The sequence below is a fragment of the Petaurus breviceps genome, unplaced genomic scaffold (genome assembly GCF_028583685.1).
Source record: "Petaurus breviceps papuanus isolate PSGF00001 unplaced genomic scaffold, PetGlider_PUasm1.0 90721, whole genome shotgun sequence".
Classification (NCBI taxonomy): Eukaryota; Metazoa; Chordata; class Mammalia; order Diprotodontia; family Petauridae; genus Petaurus; species Petaurus breviceps.
This window is the reverse complement of record NW_027187322.1, coordinates 4,543,216-4,562,429: the sequence shown is the minus strand read 5'-3', so window position 1 is coordinate 4,562,429 and position 19,214 is coordinate 4,543,216. Positions and strand designations below refer to the sequence as shown.

Below are 19,214 nucleotides of genomic sequence, written 5' to 3'. Positions count from 1 at the left end.
TGACTCCAGGGTCGGTGCTCTATTCACTGTATCATCTAACCTCCCCAAAAGATATATTCTTAATCTTCAGAATGTGGTGGGTCACTCTAGGAATGACTTAGAGACGTTGAGGGTTAGGTCAGAGGGTTAGTGCTGGGGCCATTGAGGGTTAGCGCTGGGGGCATTGAGGGTTAGGTCAGAGGGTTAGCACTGGGGGCGTTGAGGGCTAGGTCGGAGGGTTAGCGCTGGGGGCGTTGAGGGTTAGGTCGGAGGTTTAGCGCTGGGGGCGTTGAGGGTTAGGTCGGAGGGTTAGCGCTGGGGGCGTTGAGGGTTATTGTAACCCTCAGTGCCTCAGAGTCATTCCTGGAGGAACTCGCTAAGCCAGGTTCTCCTCTCTGTCTCTCTCCTGTGTCTCCCCTCCTTCTGCCTCCCAGTTTCTTTCCCCTCTCTGTCTCCCTGTGCATGTGTCTCTCCTCTCTTTCTCTGCTGTTCTCCCTTCTTGCTCTTTCTGCCTCACTGATCAGAGCATGTTGAGACCTTGAAGGCCAGCCCCAAACTAGAATCCCCATCACTGTGGCCCCTATCAGTCCCGCTCATTGCATTCTTAGGAAGCTCTGTTAGAAAGTTTCTTCCCCTGTGCTCAAGCCTCAGTTTACTTCTTAGAGATTTCCACTGAGCTGCGAGATGGGCCCTGCCAAGGATGCCCAGGCCAGGGGTGAGACTGTGTGTGTCTTCTCCTCTCGGCGCTTTAAGGAGCCCAGAATGGGACTGCTTGTGGCGCTTCCTCTGTCTCCCTCTGATCCAGGCTGGGGTTAAGGTCGTAGAGAGGGATCCCATAAGTGGTGTCATGTGCTCCGTCCACTCCGCGCTGTGCCGCTGAGTGGCCACGACCAGGGTGCCTCAGTGCCTCCAAGTCTTGCCTTGGCCACCTCCTGGCTGTATGGATGGCTTCCCTTACTGCTGACTCCCTCATTTTCCTCATCTGTGGGACGGGCATGCAGACGGCCCCTGTTCCCAAGGAGATGGGGAGGGTCACAGGAAATCATGCTTTACGATCTTCAATGAATGAATGAATGCTGTTGATTGTTCATGAGGCTGCAGACTTTTCAGGTGCCCATGATCTGTAAAGGTGTGTGCCATCTAGCAGGGAAAAGTCAGAGATGGAGTCCCGCCCATAGAGCAGGTCTGCCCGGAAGGATTATTGGGCATCTTTGAGAACGACCCCTTGTTATGCCCCCTCCGTTATCTTAAAAGCATGTGGCAGCACACAGGCGGTTGGAGTGCTGGCTGCCAGGCGGTGTGTAGCCTGGAAAGCAGGGCCACTGAGGCACCTGGGCTGCAGCTCAATGATTTCTAATCACCAGAAATTCTGGGCATAGAAATGTGTCATCTTCATAAAGTACGTACTTGACACTGGCCTCCCCAAGCCCTCCTGGGGCCTTAAGGGAGAGGCAATGGTGGTCACGGAGATTTCTTCTGATATATTTGTTAAGTTAGATGGCCTAGCTGAAACGGGCGGCACTGGCCCAAGAGTGGCCCTTGGGCCTGGGAGGCTTATCCGAGGGGCTCACATGACCATCCTCCTCAAGGGCCTATGGGCAGACTTGATCCAGCCATGCCGGGCTGAGCCCACCGGCTGAGCCAACCATCTAGGCCCTTCGTAAGGAAAAGGCATGAACCTGGAGCTGGGGGCATGTTTACAAGAGGGTGCTGGCCTGGAGGCGGGTTGCACATCCAGGGCCTTCTGCCTCTGGCCCCTTGTTGTCGTAGGCAGGTCCCTAGTGACCCCTGCGCCTCACCACTCATTGTCTCCCTGACGAGGCGCCTCTTTGGTCTTTTCTCTCCAGTTTGTCTGTCAGGACTCCCTCTGCCAAGCCAGCCAGATTCTGGGCCTCCCCGGCTGCTCCTCACCTTGGCATGTAAAGCCCTCTCCGTCTGGCTCCCACCTCTGCTTCTGGCCATAGTTTGTTTCTCCATTTTCCACCTCTCTGACCTTTGTCTAGGCTGGGCCCGTACCTGGCATGACCTCTCTCCTCTTTAGAACTCAGCTCAGCTGCTGCCTCCTCTCTGTGGCCTTACCTGGTACCCCACCCTCCTCCCCACCTTAGCCCTTGATCCTTTTGAAGCTCCACAGTTACTTTACGTATCTTTTTATTTCCTCCTTTGTGTAGGTCTAACCTTCTCTGGGTGTCAGATTCCTCACTTTTTTTTTTGGAGGGGGGAAGGCGGGGCAATTGGGGTTAAGTGACTTGCCCAAGGTCTCATGGCTAGTAAGTGTTAAGTGTCTGAGGTCCTCCTGACTCCAGGGCCAGTGCTCTGTTCACTGTGCCACCTAGCCACCCCAGTTTCCTCACTTTTAAAATGGGAGGAGGAGGTTGCCCTCGATGACCACATCCCCTTCTGTCTCCCTGGGGTCCTAGGACACCATGTTGTGTCCTATCAGGAGGATGGAGGCTCCCTGAAATCTGGCACTGTGAGCTTCTGGTCCCTCCTTGTGGGCACTTAACAAATGGCCAGTGAATTGAACCAAAAAATTGATTTTTAAAAAAAAATCTTGGGTTTTGTTTTTGTCTTTTTTAAACAGTCGCTCTTATCCAGTGTGTTCAAATTCTGTTGAGCCTTGGATCTGAGGGCTTCTCCAGTGCAGGAGGGAAGGGGTATGATCAGCCAGGGCCTGTGGTCATCCCTCCACCACCAGCCCCAAGAGGGCGTGGACTCCACTGCCAGTGTTCTCTTCTCTCTTCCAGACGGGGAACTGGTGCTTTTAAATCAAGAGTGGGACTGCCCACGCCTGCTCCTGTCATCAATAGTAAATATGGGCTGCGAGAGACTGACAAGCGCTTAAACAGGCTGAAAAAGCTCGGGGACAGCAGCAAGAATTCAGACAGCCAGTCTGTCAGCTCCAACACGGACGCAGACACCACTCAGGAAAAGCACGATGCGAGTGAGTAAGGGGAGGGCTGCGTGTGCTCTGTCCTTGTGCCTGGGCCTCCTGCACTAGGGAGCCGTCCCTCACCGCACTGGGCTGGCCAGGCCGCAGGGCTCCCCTGCTGTGTGGCTTTTAGAAAAATCACACCATCATTTGTTTCCCAGGTAAACGCGGCTCTTGTAAGTAGCTAATGCCTGCGGAGGAAATGGCTTGAGAACATTGTTCCTCAAAAGGGGAGGTCTTTGAGCTGACGGGGCCACAGGAGGACCCCGGCCTTTGAAGGGAAGGGGTTTAAGCCCCTGACTAACAAGCTTGAGCCCCGAGTCCTGCTCCCTTGGGCAGCTGAGGAGGAAGTTGAGGCTAGGCCCTCAGATCCCCACTAGTATGGATTTCCTCCTCTGCTTCCTGATCCAATCAGCTATTTCAGAATTTAATGTGCTTTTTCCACCTTTTCCTTGAATAGATGATACTTGGATGCTAGGTTCCTGGTTTCTCATTTAGGGGAGGGGGCAGGATGGATCTGTGCTAAATTGCATGAAATTTGGAAATCCTGTGGGGGCAGCCGGGGAGGGGGGACACCTCTAAGCACCACATCCGGGGGGGCTAGGTGGTGCGGTAAATAGAGCACCGGCCCTGGAGTCAGGAGGACCTGAGTTCAAATCTGGACTCAGACACTTAACACTTACTAGCTGTGTGACCTTGGGCAAGTCACTTAACCTCAACTGCCCTACCCTCCCCCCTCCAAAAAGCAAAAAAAGAGAGAGAAAAGCATGGCCGGCCCCTGTTCTGGTCCAGTGATGGGAGCTGTCTTCAGGCCGTCACTGCCGCCCTTGGCTGATGTGTCTCATGGCAGGATTGAAAGTGAGCCCCACTCCTTCAGACTGCTTACTGTTATTGGGAATATGCCCTGAGAGCGATGCCAGAGGGGAACAAAAGAGGCTGTTGGCACAGCCCGTCACAGCAGCGTCATTCAGCGGCCAGGAGGAGCTTCTGGTGGCGATGGCGGCTCAGGAGTGACCCATCCCCTTGGCGGGCTCCTACGAGGCAGATCAGTTTGGTGAGTATCAGAAACTGAAAGACAAAGGGCAAAGGCCCCAAAAGCCAAGGCCCGAGAAGAGAGGACTCAGTTGTGAACCACACTGGAAGGGGGACAACGACCCAAGAATCCTGCTGCAGAAACCCCCTCATGGGGGCAGCGCTGACAGGTCCCTGCACGGATTTAGACTAAAGAGCTTCACGACCCCTTTGTCATGCCCCACGACCTTCGAGCACGGGGCTGGACTGACTGTGTGTGTCCCCCTCCCCAGCGTCTTCACCTGCCCAGGAGGGCAGGAGCAAAGTGGGGCATGCCAGCCCTGGGGCAGCCATGGGACGGCTCAGAAAGGACACAGGCAAAAAAGGGAGCTCATGAACAAAAAGCCAGCAAGACTGACCAAGACCTCCAGGAAATCTGACAGCTTTCACGACAGGGATCTGCAGAGAGCTGGGGCGGGGGTGTCCCCTCGGTCGCTGCACTGGCCGCCCAGCCTTCGCCCTCGTCTAGAGCACTCTCCTGACGCTGCTTCCCAGCCTGCAGCAGCTCAGGCTTCCTCTGCTCCTTCCTTGGGCCTGGCCTTTGCTCTGGTTCTCAGCTGCCTCTGGGGTCTGTGGTGCCTGGCTTTTTGTCTGTAGCTTCCTTGGGGCATATGCCTGGCAGTAGGATCTCTGGGGCCAGGGGATCCTTGGCATCATCCCAAATGTTCGTTTTCCATTTCCAGGATTCATTGGCTCCTCTTATAAGCCCAGAGGTTTTCACAGCTAGAAACATGTTGGATTCCTCCATCTGGACCTCTGACATGAAGGACCAGACATTCACCATTGGCACATGTATAAACCGCCTGTCCATGCTCAGCTGGCTTTAAAAGGGGACAGCCCAGACCACACCTGCCCCAGTGGGCTACCTGAATGTGCCCAGTCTTAGAGAGCTGGGCCATAGTTTGGAGGCATCTGGTTGCCAGGGCCTGATCTCTTCAGGGTCCTTCCAGCCAGGCTCCCAAGGCTTTTCAGTGCTCCTAAGTGGTTTTCTAAATTTGAGGAAGTGCCTGTCCCACAGCTGTGTGGGTCATTAGGCCTACTTGCAAATAAGCAGGTTTCTGCATTTGGGTTGTAACTCGAACATTTTATTAGAGCAGCAGAACTTTGGGTCTGGCATTGGAATCAGTCCCCAGGTGACTCACTGAGTGCCAGGCCCGGGATCACCTAGCTTCTGCTTGGGAAGATACATCCACAGAGAAAACAGAGACAAGGGGATTGAAGGCAAAGCTTTAACACCGGGGAGGGGGGATGGGAGGAGGCCAGACCTAGGACCATCCATCTAGAAGGTCCTGCTTGTTTGATCATCAAAGGAAACCAGGGCTTCTGAGCAGAGGTTAGGAGACGGTGCATTCTAGGCATGGCCAAGCACCATGCCAAGCCATGGAAGTGGGCAGAATGCCAGCTGACCCTGCCTTAATGTGCATGCGAGGAACTGAGGCAGGCCTTGAGGACCAGATAGAAGAATTAAGGCTTGATCTACAGGGTTAGGGAGACTTTGCAGTGCCTTGAGTAGGGCAGGGACATGGGCTCAGCTGCCCTGGAGGCACATTTCATTACCCTGGCGGTGGTGCAGAGGACAAAACATAATTTAAACATGTAGCATTCTATTCTAAGAGATGTCCATGTTTCAGTAATGGAAAAGTGAATCAGTTGTCAGTAGGCTGTTTTGTTCTGTCTGGTTTTCCTAAAATAATTGTTGAAGACTGTCAGGTGGGCAGAGCACATTGGCATAGAGGACCATTGGGGTTTCCTGTATCATTCCTTATCATTTGTGCCTTTGACCACCCTCAGAGTTCATTTATGGTCTTTTTATTTCCAAAATAAACTTTTATTAATAATTTTCTGATTAAATCACCAGAATTTTTCCCAGCATACTTTCTTTGCTCCCATGCCATAAATCAAATAATACTTTTTTAAAGGAAAAAAAAATTCAGCAAACTTGAAACATTGAAAAAGTGAGGCAAACACCCACAGGGCACTGTGGGTGCGGCCCTCACAGCTCTGGGGAGGCAGGGCCGGGTGTTTTCTCCGGTCTCTTTTTGTGGCACATGCTTTCTCTCATTCCCTTCTGATCATTTTCAGGGGTTCCTCCACGAGGTTGTGGTCATCATTTACCCTGGGCTCCTGGCAATTCCTATCCCTCCCTCCATGCTTCTTGGCATGAGTCACATTCTGTGACATCACGTGCTATTTCCTACTTGATTCTTTGGGCCCCAGAAAGGGCTGCGCCCAGTATTTGTGGGGAGCAGGGACTTTCTTCTGTCAGGGGCCTCCGTGGGCATAAGCCTTGCAGTAGAAGCTCCGGGTCAGAGGCCAGACACTAGAGTTACTCGATTCACCTAATTGTGGGGGCACTCCCAGGGTGCCCGCCTTCCCACCGCCCTCCAGCCTCAGGGGCCTCACGCTGCCAGTGCCCTGGGCCTTATGGGGCTTGGCATTTCTCTCCATTCCTTTGAGGTCTCCTCCTCTTCTCCTCAGGGCACCTGATTGGTTTGTGTGGAAACTTCTCAGTTTCCTGTGGCCAGAGAGCAGTCTTATCTTTCATAATTGGCTCTCTGCCTTGCTTGATTAAGAAGCCATCTCCTCTTCAGAGCTTTGGGAGGGCATCTGGTTTGCTTCTCTCCTAATTTTTTATGGTCTGGTTTAGTTAGGTCATGTAGGGCAAAGAGCACTGAGCCTGGAGTCCAGAAAACTCGTCTTCCTGAGTTCAGATCTGGCCTCAGACGCTTACTAGCTGTGTGACCTTGGGCAGGTCACATCATTGTTTGCCTCAGTTTCCCCATCTGTAAAATGGGGGTGATGTTAGACTCTCCCTCCCAGGGCGGTTGTAAGGATCAAATGAGAGTATGCCCTTTGGCCCAGGTCCTGGCACAGAGTAGGGACTCTGTAAATTATACCAGCTGCCATCGCTAGAGTCTCTCTGAGTATTCATTGTGAATTGGACACAAGATGCTGCCCTGCACCTTCTCTCTGCCGGACTGCTTCCTAGTCTGCCCAGCAGATTTGTCAGATCAGGTGTTCTTTCCTAAATAATTAATGTCTTCCAAGGTATTGAACTGGGTCGTTGGTCTGCTTTGCTTCTGTTGCTGTGTTTATCTGTTTTCTGAACACCACCAAAGGCCTTGGATGCCAGTTGTGTTCTTTCACGCTTTATTTCTTTCTGTTACTGATCACTTGTGAGAGAGAGAGATTGAAGTGTCCATATAAAGCAGATGGCAGCATCGAGCCCCCAAAGGAAGTAGCCGTGGGAAATGAGGAGCAAGGGCTTCCTTTTTTGTGTGGCTGCCAATCTCCCTCACCCAAGTCAGCCTTTAGATTCCATTGGGGGTTTTTTTATTGAGAAACTTCCTCTTGTTCACCATGCTAATGCCTTTGAAAGTTGTCGGGGAAGCCACGACCTTATGTTGCTTCCCTTTCTGTAGCCGGAGAGGCGGCCAGGAGAGAACTGAGAGCACCCTCCCATTCTGCCAGTCAGACACATTGGTGAGGCCCAGAGGGGGATGGGAAAACCCCCCAAGATTCTGAGGCAGGGCCTCATCCGGACAGGAGCCCTTGGTGCCAGCTGGACTTGGACATGTGCTGTCTTAACTCCAGCTGTGCTGAGCCCTGACAAGAGGCATGTTGCAGAAAGCCGGCTCACACCTCAGGACCAGCCACGCTGCTTAGCTTGTTTGACACGGGTTCTTGTCCTTATTAGCTCTTTTTTTTTACACAGCTGAATTCTATTGATGTAGCCTGTAATGTCAGAGAATTGTAGACCTTTTAATGTACTTGGACATCTCAGTTCTCCATTGCCATTGCTACCCCCTTCCAAGCCCACAGTCATGCCTGTGTACCCTGGTGTCACCATAGAGCCCTGTGGCTGCCTGCCTGAATGCCATAAGGACCCAGAATCCTGACCGTCATATGCCAACAAGACACCTTTGGAGTAGCAGCACCCATAAGACTATACATCCCGCTGTCCTGTCCAGCCATTGTAGCTATTGTCTGGGGAAACAACTCCTGTGGATGGAGGCTGGCCAGCCTGCCTAGAGTGGGAAGACACCCTCCAGGGGAAATGTCAGACCCCTGCCCCCACCCTGATGACCATCTCCCCTCAGAACTGATGACCCTGATAAAGACAGCCCAGGGCCTGCGTACAAGAGCCTTGGAAGAGCTGAGCCTCCGTGTTTTGGGGTCATCCTGGGAAGTGGCCCCTGAGGAGACATAGCCTGGACCTGCTGCTGCAGGGGCTGTAGCCGCAGCAATTGGGGACCCAGAAGGGAAGGTTGTGGCCCCCCAGAGTCCTTGGCCCAGTGTTTCAACATGGGGAGCTGGGGTGACTTTATCAGTAGAAATGATATCAAAGAAGTGACCTGACACCTTCCTGGCAGCTGCAGCTCCCTAAGGACTGTGTGATTTCTCCATCCAGATGGCACCTGAGACCCCCCTCCCCATGTGTGATCTCCCCCTTGGAATGGGAGCTCCTTGAGGGCAGGGCCTCTTGGTATTCCCAGTGCTTACCCTAGGACTTCACATGTAATGTGTGTTTAATAAATGCTTTTATTCATTCATATAGTTCATGCAAAAGAGGGGAGAGGGGGGTACACAGTCTTGAACCTCCAGCCAGTAAGAAGAGTGGACGGCCTGGCAGTGATCTCTTTTCACAGCCCCTCCTCAGGGCCCTTTTGTCCTGATGAGACACTCCAGGATCCTGACTTGCTTCTCAATGTTTGTTTTTTAAAAAAATCTATCCCCTAGTTAAAGGGAATATGTGTGTGTGTGCATGTGTATATAAGTGTGTGGTGTGTGTGTGTATATGTGTGTGGTGTGTGTGTGTGTGTGTGTGTGTGTATGGACAGAGGGCACAGGGTGAGTTGAATATGAAGGGATGATATCTAAAACATCTATGACCTTTGAGTGTGCCTGTCAGGATTCTTATTGTCTCCCTCTCTCCTAGGCCTGCCAGCACCTTTTACTTTTCCCAGGAGCATCAGTTCCCTTTAGGTTGGTCATTGTCCCATTGGATTCACAGGTCACTGTTGCTAAGAGTGTATTATGGAGGGGCGGCCAGGTAGCACAGCGAGTAAGAGCACCGGCTCCAGTGTTGGGATGACCTGGGATCAAATCCAGGCTCAGATACTTAGCACCACACCCAGAAGTAACTGCCCGTGTAACCTTGAGCAAGTTACTTAACCCCGATTGCTTTAAAAAAAAAAAATGTGTTATGGGTCCCCCAGGAAACAGAATGGACCAATACATAAAGAGAGATGTGGTCAGCACACTTGAGCCCACTGTGACAAGATCCATCCCCTTCTGATTGGATGGGGTAATGGTAGGAAAATGTGTGGTAGAACAGTCTGTTCTAGACTCAGTAAACACTTTCATAATGCAATCAATAAGCTCCCAAGTCAGGGGGTCCCTGCTGTCTCCTGAGGTCATTGAGCTGAACACAATGGATAGGAAAGGGTAGCTTAGGGAGCCTGTCTAGCCCTGGCATCCAGGGACCTGCTGAGCTCAAGCATCAGGGTGGTCTCAGAGGAGGTAGGGAGGGCAAGGTGACTGGGTGCCGGCCACATCGCCGGGATTGAGCATAGAGGGTCCAGAAAGAGGGGAGGGCACGTGTGTCCGATATATTTTACATGGATGCCCCCGAGCTTTAGCTCTACAACTTCTGCCTGTCCCTTCACTCCCCAGGGCCATCCCTGAGCCTATGCCTGCCCTGTGTGTCCTGGGCTTTGGCTCCTCCTTATTCATCTGAGTTTGGGGAATAGTCCACGTAATAGCACTAGCCATTACTTGGATGATTCATTCAAACCCATTACTGTTTGCTTTCTACTAAACAAGATTTGGGTAGGGAAAGTGAATTACACCTATTTTCTCTTGATTTCTCCTTTTTAAGGGTGTTTTGAGACATGGAAAAATAGAGGGTGAAAATTATAGGCTGGTTTCATTTGGTCTGGGTATTAGGAGGAGATTAAGGAAAGGCTGACCATGAAATCTAAATTCTTAGTGATAAGAGCTGTTTAGCCATGAAATAGTTTTCCCTCAAAAAGTAATAGATGTTTCATAAGTGGAAATCTTTGGAAAGGAATTCGTGGAAAGAAAGTGTACATCCCACACCTCATGCTGTCCAGAAGCTGTTGGCCATCCCTGCTCAGCCCAGAGGTTTCCAGAACCTTCGGTCCCTTTCCTGGGCTTTCCCTGACTCTTTGTTGGTTTTTTTTTTTTCTTACAGCCGCCAACAGGAAATCGTCTGTTGGCGTGAAGAAGGGCAGCAAGAACCGATCGCTCCCACGGCCGTCGTCATCGGTGTCGCGGATCCCAGCGGCCTCCAACTCTACCTCATCGAAACTCACTCCTCTCCACAACCCCAGGCTACCAAAGAAGCTGAAAAGGCCGGTCATCAAGCCTCTGCTTTCCAAGATAAAGCTAAGAAACCAGTGCAGAAGGCCAGAACCGAAGAGCGCCTCGAGGAAGCTCGAAGTGGGGAACCTGGTCCTCAAAGAGCCCAAAGTGGTTCTCTACAAAAACCTGCCCATTAAAAAGGACAAAGCAGCCGAGGGACCAGCGAGCGCCGCCACGGGCAGCGGCTGCCTGACCCGCCACGCGGCACGAGAGCACCGGCAGGGGCCTGTGAATGGGGCTCCTGAGCAGGATGGGGGGTCACCCTGCACATATACCACTCGGAGGTCAGTGAGGACGAGAACGAATTGGAAGGAGACCTCTGAGCCGGCCCTTGAACCAGACCTGCCGGGCAGCTCTCCCAGCACTTGGCCGGGCACGGGCCCTGGCACGGACACAGACAGTGTGGAGCCACCCGCCCCTCATGCAGTGCATGACCAGGAAAAGGCTCACGAAACCATGCCCCCCAAAGGGGAGGGGAGGTCTCCAAAGGATGACGTAAGCATGGCCAAAAAGAAATCACGGCAAGGAAAACTTTTGAAACAGTTTGCAAAAGCAGAGGAATCCCTTCCAGTCCTGGATGCCCCTGAGAGCAGTGAAGCGGTGCCCGACCTCATCAGCTCTCCCTCTGACCACGGAGAGCCCAGGGACAGAGGGGACGGGCCATTGGGCCGCCAGGACTGTGCACCTGCTGCTGTGGGGACACCCGATCATTTCAAAACAAAAGACAACTTTAGAACTGCAAAAAGCAAAAAAAAGCGGCGCATCACCAGGTATGATGCGCAGCTGATCCTGGAAAACAGCTCTGGGATTCCCAAATTGACTCTTCGGAGGCGCCACGATAGCAGCAGTAAAGCCAACGACCAAGACGGCGACGGGGTGAACTCTTCCAAAATCAGCATCAAATTAAGCAAGGACCATGACAGGGAACATAGTCTCTACGTAGCCAAGCTTAATAACGGGTTTAGCTCAGGGCCAGGCGGCGGCGGCTCCACCAAGCTGAAGATTCAGCTCAAGCGGGAAGAGGAGAGCCGAGGCCCCTACGCGGAGGAGCTCCGCGAGAACGGGCTGTGCTCCCTGCTGGAGTCGCGGGTGGACGCGCACGACTACGGCCCCTACGAGGAGGCGAGCGCCGAGGAGGCGTCCGCGTCCGAGGACACGGAGGACTCCGAGGACGACGACTTCATCCCCCTGCCGCCGGCCAAGCGGCTGCGGCTCATCGTGGGCAAGGACTCCATCGACATCGACATCTCCTCCCGGCGGCGGGAGGACCAGTCCTTGCGGCTGAACGCCTGAGCGGGGCTGCGGGGAGCCCCACTCGTGTTGGAGAGGGTGCAGCCAGCGCCCGACGCACGGCGGCGCGCCTTCTTCTTGCGTGCAATTCTGAGGTCGAGGGGGCACCCCGTTGTGAATAAAGGCTCGAAGAACACTGTACAGAGGGGCCCGCTTTCCCTCGGGACAGGGGAGGGGGAACAATGATGTGGAGATGATGATTTTCAACCCTCGAGAGCAGCCGCCGGCTCTTGGAGAGCGGACTAAACTGTCATTTACAGAATCACCGTAGCAGCATAGTAACGTTCTGAGTACGTGTTACTATCACCAGCAATGACCTGTGGCTCTTTGATTTACCTGGTAGGTGTTTTCCCTGGAGTCTTGTCCGTTTTACACTGTACGCTGTCCCGGATGGACTGTTGGTGGCCTTGGTCCTGTAGCAAACCGTTGGTTGGAAGTCACACGGATTTCTTTTTTCTTTTTTAAAGAGTGCGATGACAAAGGTGTTGACAGTTTGCTAGCTTTTTAGTACATCATATGTACGAGGGTAGCAGTGTGCAGAACGGAAGTTTGGATAGGGTGTATTTATTGCTTGTTATGTAAATTAAACACCTTGTATTTAACACTTTTCAATACTTTTAGATAAAATTGTTCTTTGCAAGAATGATTGGTGCTTATTTTTTCAAAAATTTGCTGTGAAACAATGTGGTGACACCAGGCAGCATTGACCCCATGACCCACAGCTCGTCATTCGGTTCTTCATCGTTTTCTGTTGCACTTGTAAAATGCTACAAGGAATATAAAGAAATCTATTCACTTTAACTTATAATAGTTTATGAAATAAAAACATGAGTCACAGCTTTTGTTCTGTGGTGCCCTATAAAAATGTTTTGTCTTGGAGATTCAATGGAAAGGACTGAAAACACTGTATATGTTGTAAATATTTGTGTGTTGTGAGAAACTTTTGTCATGAGACATTAAAAGAACTTACCAGGAAGGTTTCTCTACATTCATGCCAATGCCATAGGCCACCCCTCAGAGCCCCGGGTCAGCAGGCCCTCCTGGCTCACAGCCCACACAGGAGCCCTGTGGAGAGGGAAGAGAAATTCTTAATAATTTAATGAACAAAGCAACTTTGATTACAACTTGGTGTTGATGCCAGCCTCTTGTAAATCACTGAACTTGGAGCTTGAAAGGCTGCCATGCCAGGTGGTGGTCATGAGGCCCGTAGCTCAGGAGGGGATTGGCCCAGCTGGGGAGGGGCCATCGGTGTCTGCCCCGCCCCCACCCCCACCCCCTGCCCGACAGACCTTGTCCGGCTCCCTCTTTCTGCTGAAATGCCAGGGGGTGACCAGAGAAAATGGCCTTCCTACCCTCTGGCTCTGGCCTGCTTCTCACTCTCCCAGGAGGGAGTTCCCTAGTCTTGTCTTCTCCGCTGCCTGTGTGGTTTAGCCCTTCACACGGTCTTTAGGGAGCAGCCAGACTTGTCTACGGGTGGTGGGTGTAGATTTCTTAGACCGCCAGATCATAGTTGGTCTAGAAGCACGATGATCTGTCTGTGAGGGGTTCAAGCCCCTCTGGACATTACCTAATCCTTATAGCACCCTTACATGAGAAAGAACATGCCCCAGGAGGCCAGGTAATATCCCAGAGAGGGCAAATGACTCCAGGGCTCAAAATCATGTCCTGTCCTTTAGATGGCTAGTCCATCGTGTCGGGGCCTGGGACACTGGGGGATCCGAGTGGGAGAGGGTAGAGGAATGGCCTGGACTGGTTCTTTGCATACTTGGGGCCACCCTTCCATGGGTTCTAGCTTTCGTTGTAAAGTAATAAAAAATCTTTAATTACATTTCTCATTTTTCTTGCTTTTTAAGTTGAGATTTATTTTTTTCCTTATTTATTTTCTGTCAGTCTCTTCTGAGATTTCTGTCCCATGGGTCTCATACCATCAGTTCCCTGATGGAAGACTCCGTGCCGTAGCTTGCTGCCTCTCAGGGGTTTGGTTTGCACAAGCATCCGGGAGCCGCTGGCACTGCCATCTCAAGAGTCCGATCCTCCCATGTTGGGACAGAAGGTTCAGAGCTGCTGTGGGCCTGGAAAAGGGCCGGGGGGAGGATTGAGAGTCATGGGCTGGGGCCAGTTTGGGACCGAGTGCAGGAGGTCAAAACTTGCGCTTGAGCTTATGCAATGATGGGTAAAGATTAAGACATTGTGAGAGCTTAGGAGATAATCATAGAAATCTATGTAAAGATCCCATTTTAAATCATTTTTCAAATGACTGTTTAAATTGTTTGACTGAGTTGTAATACTTTTGAGATACTCTGTATTCCTTGTACTGAAAGAATGAATGCCAAAAGGCCTTTTTCAGCATTTGAGGTAAGTTCTTTACAATTCATTAAAAAAAAAAAAAAAACATTTTTTTACAAAAATTTTGTACATGGACTTGCAGTATTGAGGTTAATCATTTTAATAAATTCAAAAATGAAAACGTTCTGGCCAGTGTATAGTGTATATAATAGAACAAGATGAAGACACTGAAATATGCAGATTTGGAGGGAGAGGGCCTGGGTTTGAGTGCTGACTACCCTGTACATAAATAATGCCTGTGTGCCCTTATCCAGGTCACTTCCACGTCTGGAAAATGAGAGAGGTTTCACTAACCAGCCTCCCCAGCCCTCTCTAGTCTAGCTTCAGGATTTGGGGATTGGCCAAGAATGGGCTTCTGGGTAAAGGAGGCTGTGGGGTGGGATGAGCTGAGGTGAGGCTGGACTGGGAAGCAAGAGGCCAGCTGGGGACATCTTTGAGGGCCAGGTAGCAGATGAGAGGTTCACTCAGGTGGTCTCAGCAAACTAATGACACCATTCCACTGTCCATTGTCACCAGCCACATGAGGCAGGACAAGCCCTGGGTTTAGGAGTTAGGGGTCTCAAATGTGCTGTTCACTGGGAGACCTTGGATAAGTCCTTTCCCTGACCCTGAGTATCAGGAAAAGTAGGGAAGGTCGTCTCCCTGTATGAGAAGTCTTGCCTAGAGGTTTGGCGCCCCCCTCCCCCCCCCATGCTAAAGTATTGGTAATTTGTTGTTTTTTTCAACCAGGTGCCATTTGTTTTCTGAAAATTGCTGAGGCCATAGCCCTGTTTGATGATGACCCTCGCCAGCTTGTCTTCCTGCCTCTGTGCCCACCTTCTTATAGCATCCCTTAACCCATACATGGATTCTTCCTTGGTCAGTCCAGGGAAGGTATGCCCTTCTATCTGGTGCCAGCAGTGGTAGTCAGCTGCCATCTCCGAGGGTGGTTCCAGGCTGGAGGTGTTTAACCCTGGTCTGTGTGCTGCCTCCACCTGCACTGATGGTACCTGCTCAGGGCTGATGGGAAGAATCAGGACGGGGGCAGCCACGGGGCACCTGCAAGATGGACCCCTGTGTGAGCTGTGCTACTCCAGGGGCTCGTGGCTGGCCCCCAGTGACTGCAGCTCACCTCAGACCAGGTGTCGGAAGCTTCCTAGGCAGACGGAGGCTCACTGTCAGCAGCCAGCCCTTGCCAGGCCCCTCGAGGGTCCTGCTGGGGGTGACACCGCCCCACACAGCTCTGCTGTTTGCAGCGGGGGAGCTAAGCTGGAGTACTGCTTCTACCTGGGTCTTGCCTGCAGGCCCACTCTCCTGGAGGGCCTCTGTGCTTATGTCTCCATCCTATCCCCTAAAGACCATGTTAGGACAGTCCCATCTGTGCTGCTTCCTTTCATCAAACTGCTCTGGGTTCTTCACTGCATCCCTGGAGCAGACGGGGCAGGTCGCAGCCCCCAGCCTGCCACCCGGTTACATAATCTCTGGAGGTTCCTGGAAAGTCCAGCGCCAGTCAGATGTGGATAGCACATTCTACCTTGCAGGACCGAGGGTTGACTTCAGATCATCCGGCCAACCCCTTCATTTCACAGATGAAGTCCGGAGAGGGGAAAGGACTCCTCTAAGCCACCAGGGTCAGTAAGGCCACTGCCTCCAAAGCTGGGCCTGTCTGCTGCATCGTGGAGCCTTCTGGAGACCTGAGAGCCTCGCTCTTCCCGGGCCCCACGAGGCCGCAAGCAAAGGACTCCAGACCTGGCAGCAGAGCACCAGCCCCTTCTCTCGTCTTTCCCATGCTGGTTCCCTCCGACCCGACGGCCTGTGCTCCAACAAGGCTTTTCTTGGTGCCAGCCAGCCCTGTTGATTCAGTCAGGATCTTGGGGACAGGGGACTGTCCTCGGCTTTCTCCCCCTGTTTCCTAGTGCTGACTGACCAGCTCAATTGTTTCTTTTCCCATTTAGTCTTGGGATAACATGGATATTCACACTGACTAGGTGTCCCTAGGACAGGTGCCCACTTGGATGTGATCCTAGATTCAAGCTGTGGCCTGGGCGCAGGGGGTGGGGCCACAGTGTTAAACTCTGGGAGTGGGAGTCAGGGTCAAGTGGGGTAAATACCCTGAGTCTTCCTCCTCCATCTGCAGGGAGCCCCCATTCTGATACCCTGGCCTGAGAGCCATGGGAAATCAAGGGCATCCCTTGACCAAAGGCCCTTTGGGGAAGTACCACTTTTTAGACCCTTAGCAAGAGGAGGGCAGTCATCAGCCAGAGCTGCAAAAACTTCCAGATGGCCTGTGTGCTTGCCAGACTTGGAGAAGCCCCTCCCAAGGCTGGCTGGGGACTGGGCAGTCTCCTGTAACCTGCCCCCAGGGCCAGCAAAGAGGGGCCAGGGAGACTTGCTGGAATCAGAAAGCTTTCTGATCCCTTAGATTGCCTCTGACTGTGGTGGGCTTGGAAAAGCTGTGAGCTGTCTGCAAAGAATAGACTTTTGAGGGCCCTCCCCAACGCAGTCTGCCTCAGCGCCGGCACTGAAAGAAAAATAGCTTCCAGGAGCTTTGCTGGGAAGCATTAAGGAGGGTCCCTGGTCCCAAAGCACACAGCTTGGCCTTGGGAGGGCTGATTCTGGAAGGTACCTGCTACTGGCCCCAGTGGCAAAGGGCGGCCCCCATTCCCTTCCATTGGGCAATTTCTGAGATTAAGCCAAAGGAAGGGTGGAGTGGGGCTGCTACCTCTCCATCACCATCAATGCTCACAGCAAAGCCAGGCCTGCAGTGGCCTGGTGTCTTATAGAGAAAGATACTGGGATCTGTGTAACTTCTTTTGGGAACCATGGTCACTGTTCTGGGAGTTCCCAGGAGTTGATGACCCACCCTGGAAGAACTTTAAAGTACACAGAACCAGAAAACTTGGGGACTACTGACTGGTGCAGTCAGTCAGCTAGCATTTATTAAGCACCACTGTGTGTCAGGATGCCAAACAGGCAAAAAAAACCAGCCCATGCCCTCGCAGAGCTCACAGTCTAAGAGGGGAGACAACAGGTACAAATACACCATAGGCAGACTGCACTGGAGAGAATCACAGAGTGAAGGCACATCATTAAAGGGGACCAAGAATGGCTTCTTGCTTGGTGCAAATGGGAAGCAGCTGGATTTATCAGAAGAATAGCACCCCCTTAAATAGGTGCTTTTGAAGGATCTAGGGTCTAGAGCTGGAAGGGGCCTTCCAGACCATCGGATCAAACCCCTGTGTCTTACAGATGAGGAAAGTGAGGCCCACATTCATCTAGGACCTTTCCTAATGTCACCCAGGGAGTGCGGGAGAGGGAATTTGAATGCAGGTCCTTGGACACCACCTCTGCCATGAAATGCAGCTGATTTATTTTCCCCCTGTGGGAACACATCATTGAGATGGCCTTTCTGTCAGGAATTGTCTATAGAACTGCATTGCCTTCAGGGTCTGTTGGCTTTGCTTTTCTTAGTTAGGGAATCTTAGTCCCTGGTTCCTCCCGAAGGACTGCCTCCTCCTGCCCCCCAACATTGGCACTGGTGGGCAGGCACTATGTGTAGACAGAAGTCAAGGACCTGTGATTTCAGGGGCAGGATATAAAGACTTTCCTGTCAACTCCAGACAAATGGCCATTCAGCCTTTACCCAAAGACCGCCAGTAAGGGGGCACTCACTATTGTAGGGAAGCTCTGACGGCTGGAACATTCCTCCTTAAATCCAGCCTAAATCTGCCTCTCTGGAGATCCACCCCATCCCCCAAATGCTCCCAGTTTATCCACCTGGCATGGCTGGATTAAAGCTCAGAAGACAGTCCTTGGCATACTAGATAAGAGTCACCATGTGCACACACCCTTCCTCCTGGGTCAGGTAACACAAGACCCTTTCACCCACCTGCCTTCTCTAGACAGACTCCAGCTGATCAATGTCCTTCCTAAAATGTTTCCAGAGTGGAACCAAGTCCTCCAGAGTTGGCCTGACCATGGCCAAGTGCGGCCAAATCCCATTTCTCTGCCCTCTCACATGGGGACTCACACTTACTTCTAGTCTCTGGGAACTCCCAGATCTCTTTCCAATGAAGGTGATGCTTTCCACACCTCCCTCATCTTGTGCTTGTGACGCTGAGTTTTTGAACTCAAATGCTTGCCTTGATATTTATCCCTGAGCATTTTAATTCTGTGAGCCAGCTCTGTGGTGTCCCCTGTTGAGATTTTTGAAATCCTGACTCTCCTTTATCTGCTGAATTATCGATTTTATCTTAGTTTTTGGTCACCTGCATCTATCCAAGTCACCAACCATTTTCAACAGCCCAAGGCCAGACCCCAGTGCCAATCGCCATTAACCCATTCATGACCACTTGGCACAGTGCCTGGCACATAGCAGGCACTTTAAAAGTGTTCACTGACTGACTACTCTTTGGGTCCAGCTATCCAATCAGTCCCTAACTCTGACTCGTACTGTGGTCTGTCTGAGGCATGTCTAGTTTGGCTGGGGTGGGAGGGGGAGACTGGGGGGGGGTGGAATTTCCTTGAAAAGATGGGTCTTTGTTCTGGGATGATTAAAGTTTCCAAAATGTAATTCACAATTTCCCTTTCTATCTCATTGGCAATGCATTCTAGAATTTTACCAGGAATTGGTCAGGGCAGAGCCTGTGTTAACTGCTCCCCTCACCTTTCTCAGTCTCTCTTTACAACCTTGTGAAACGCCACCCTGTCTGCAGATCTTTCTATGCCCTAAGACATGTTTCATCTGCTTCTTCCTTGATCCTCCTCTTCTAACATGCTCCAAGACAGAACAAAATCTCCTTGCTTTCCTTAGCTGTCTTCCCCATCCCCTGCCCATTTTGGCTTCTCAGACGCCAAAACTTTTAGTCATTCTCAGCCCTTGCCTCCATTTTCTATGTTATTTTAAAAACACTAAGTTGATTGGTGAGTCCCCTGTGCATCCACATTTATCCCTCCTCACAATTCTTCCTTCACTTCTTTATCCAAAATGTTTATTTTTGCATTTTCCAAATTTCATTCATGACAGTGACCCTCTCACCCTCACCAGTCCCTGGTGCTCACTCCTCACCCTGATGAACTGTGGTCCCTGGGGCCCGCCTGTGCACCTCCTGAGCCCTGTGCAATCTGACCCTGGGCTGCATGCCCACACTCTCTCCTCCCACACACTCTAAGATGGAGGGACCAGCTTCCTTCACGGTTCCCACCACTTCTAGCTCCCCTTTGGTGGGGA

The 19,214-nt window shown here is 51.8% G+C and overlaps 1 protein-coding gene across 2 annotated transcripts in view; it reads left to right on the top strand.

Annotated features, from left to right (window-relative positions):
• KMT5B (lysine methyltransferase 5B) overlaps window positions 1-12,492 on the top strand; it is a 60,720-nt gene extending 48,228 nt beyond the window's left edge. For both annotated transcript variants that reach the window (XM_069066524.1, XM_069066523.1), the window contains exons 10-11: window positions 2,727-2,923; window positions 10,200-12,492. In XM_069066524.1, coding sequence (XP_068922625.1) covers window positions 2,727-2,923; window positions 10,200-11,662 — 1,660 coding nt within the window. In that variant the 3' untranslated portion in view covers window positions 11,663-12,492. The remainder of the gene's footprint in view (window positions 1-2,726; window positions 2,924-10,199) is intronic.
• Window positions 12,493-19,214: the final 6,722 nt, after the last annotated feature.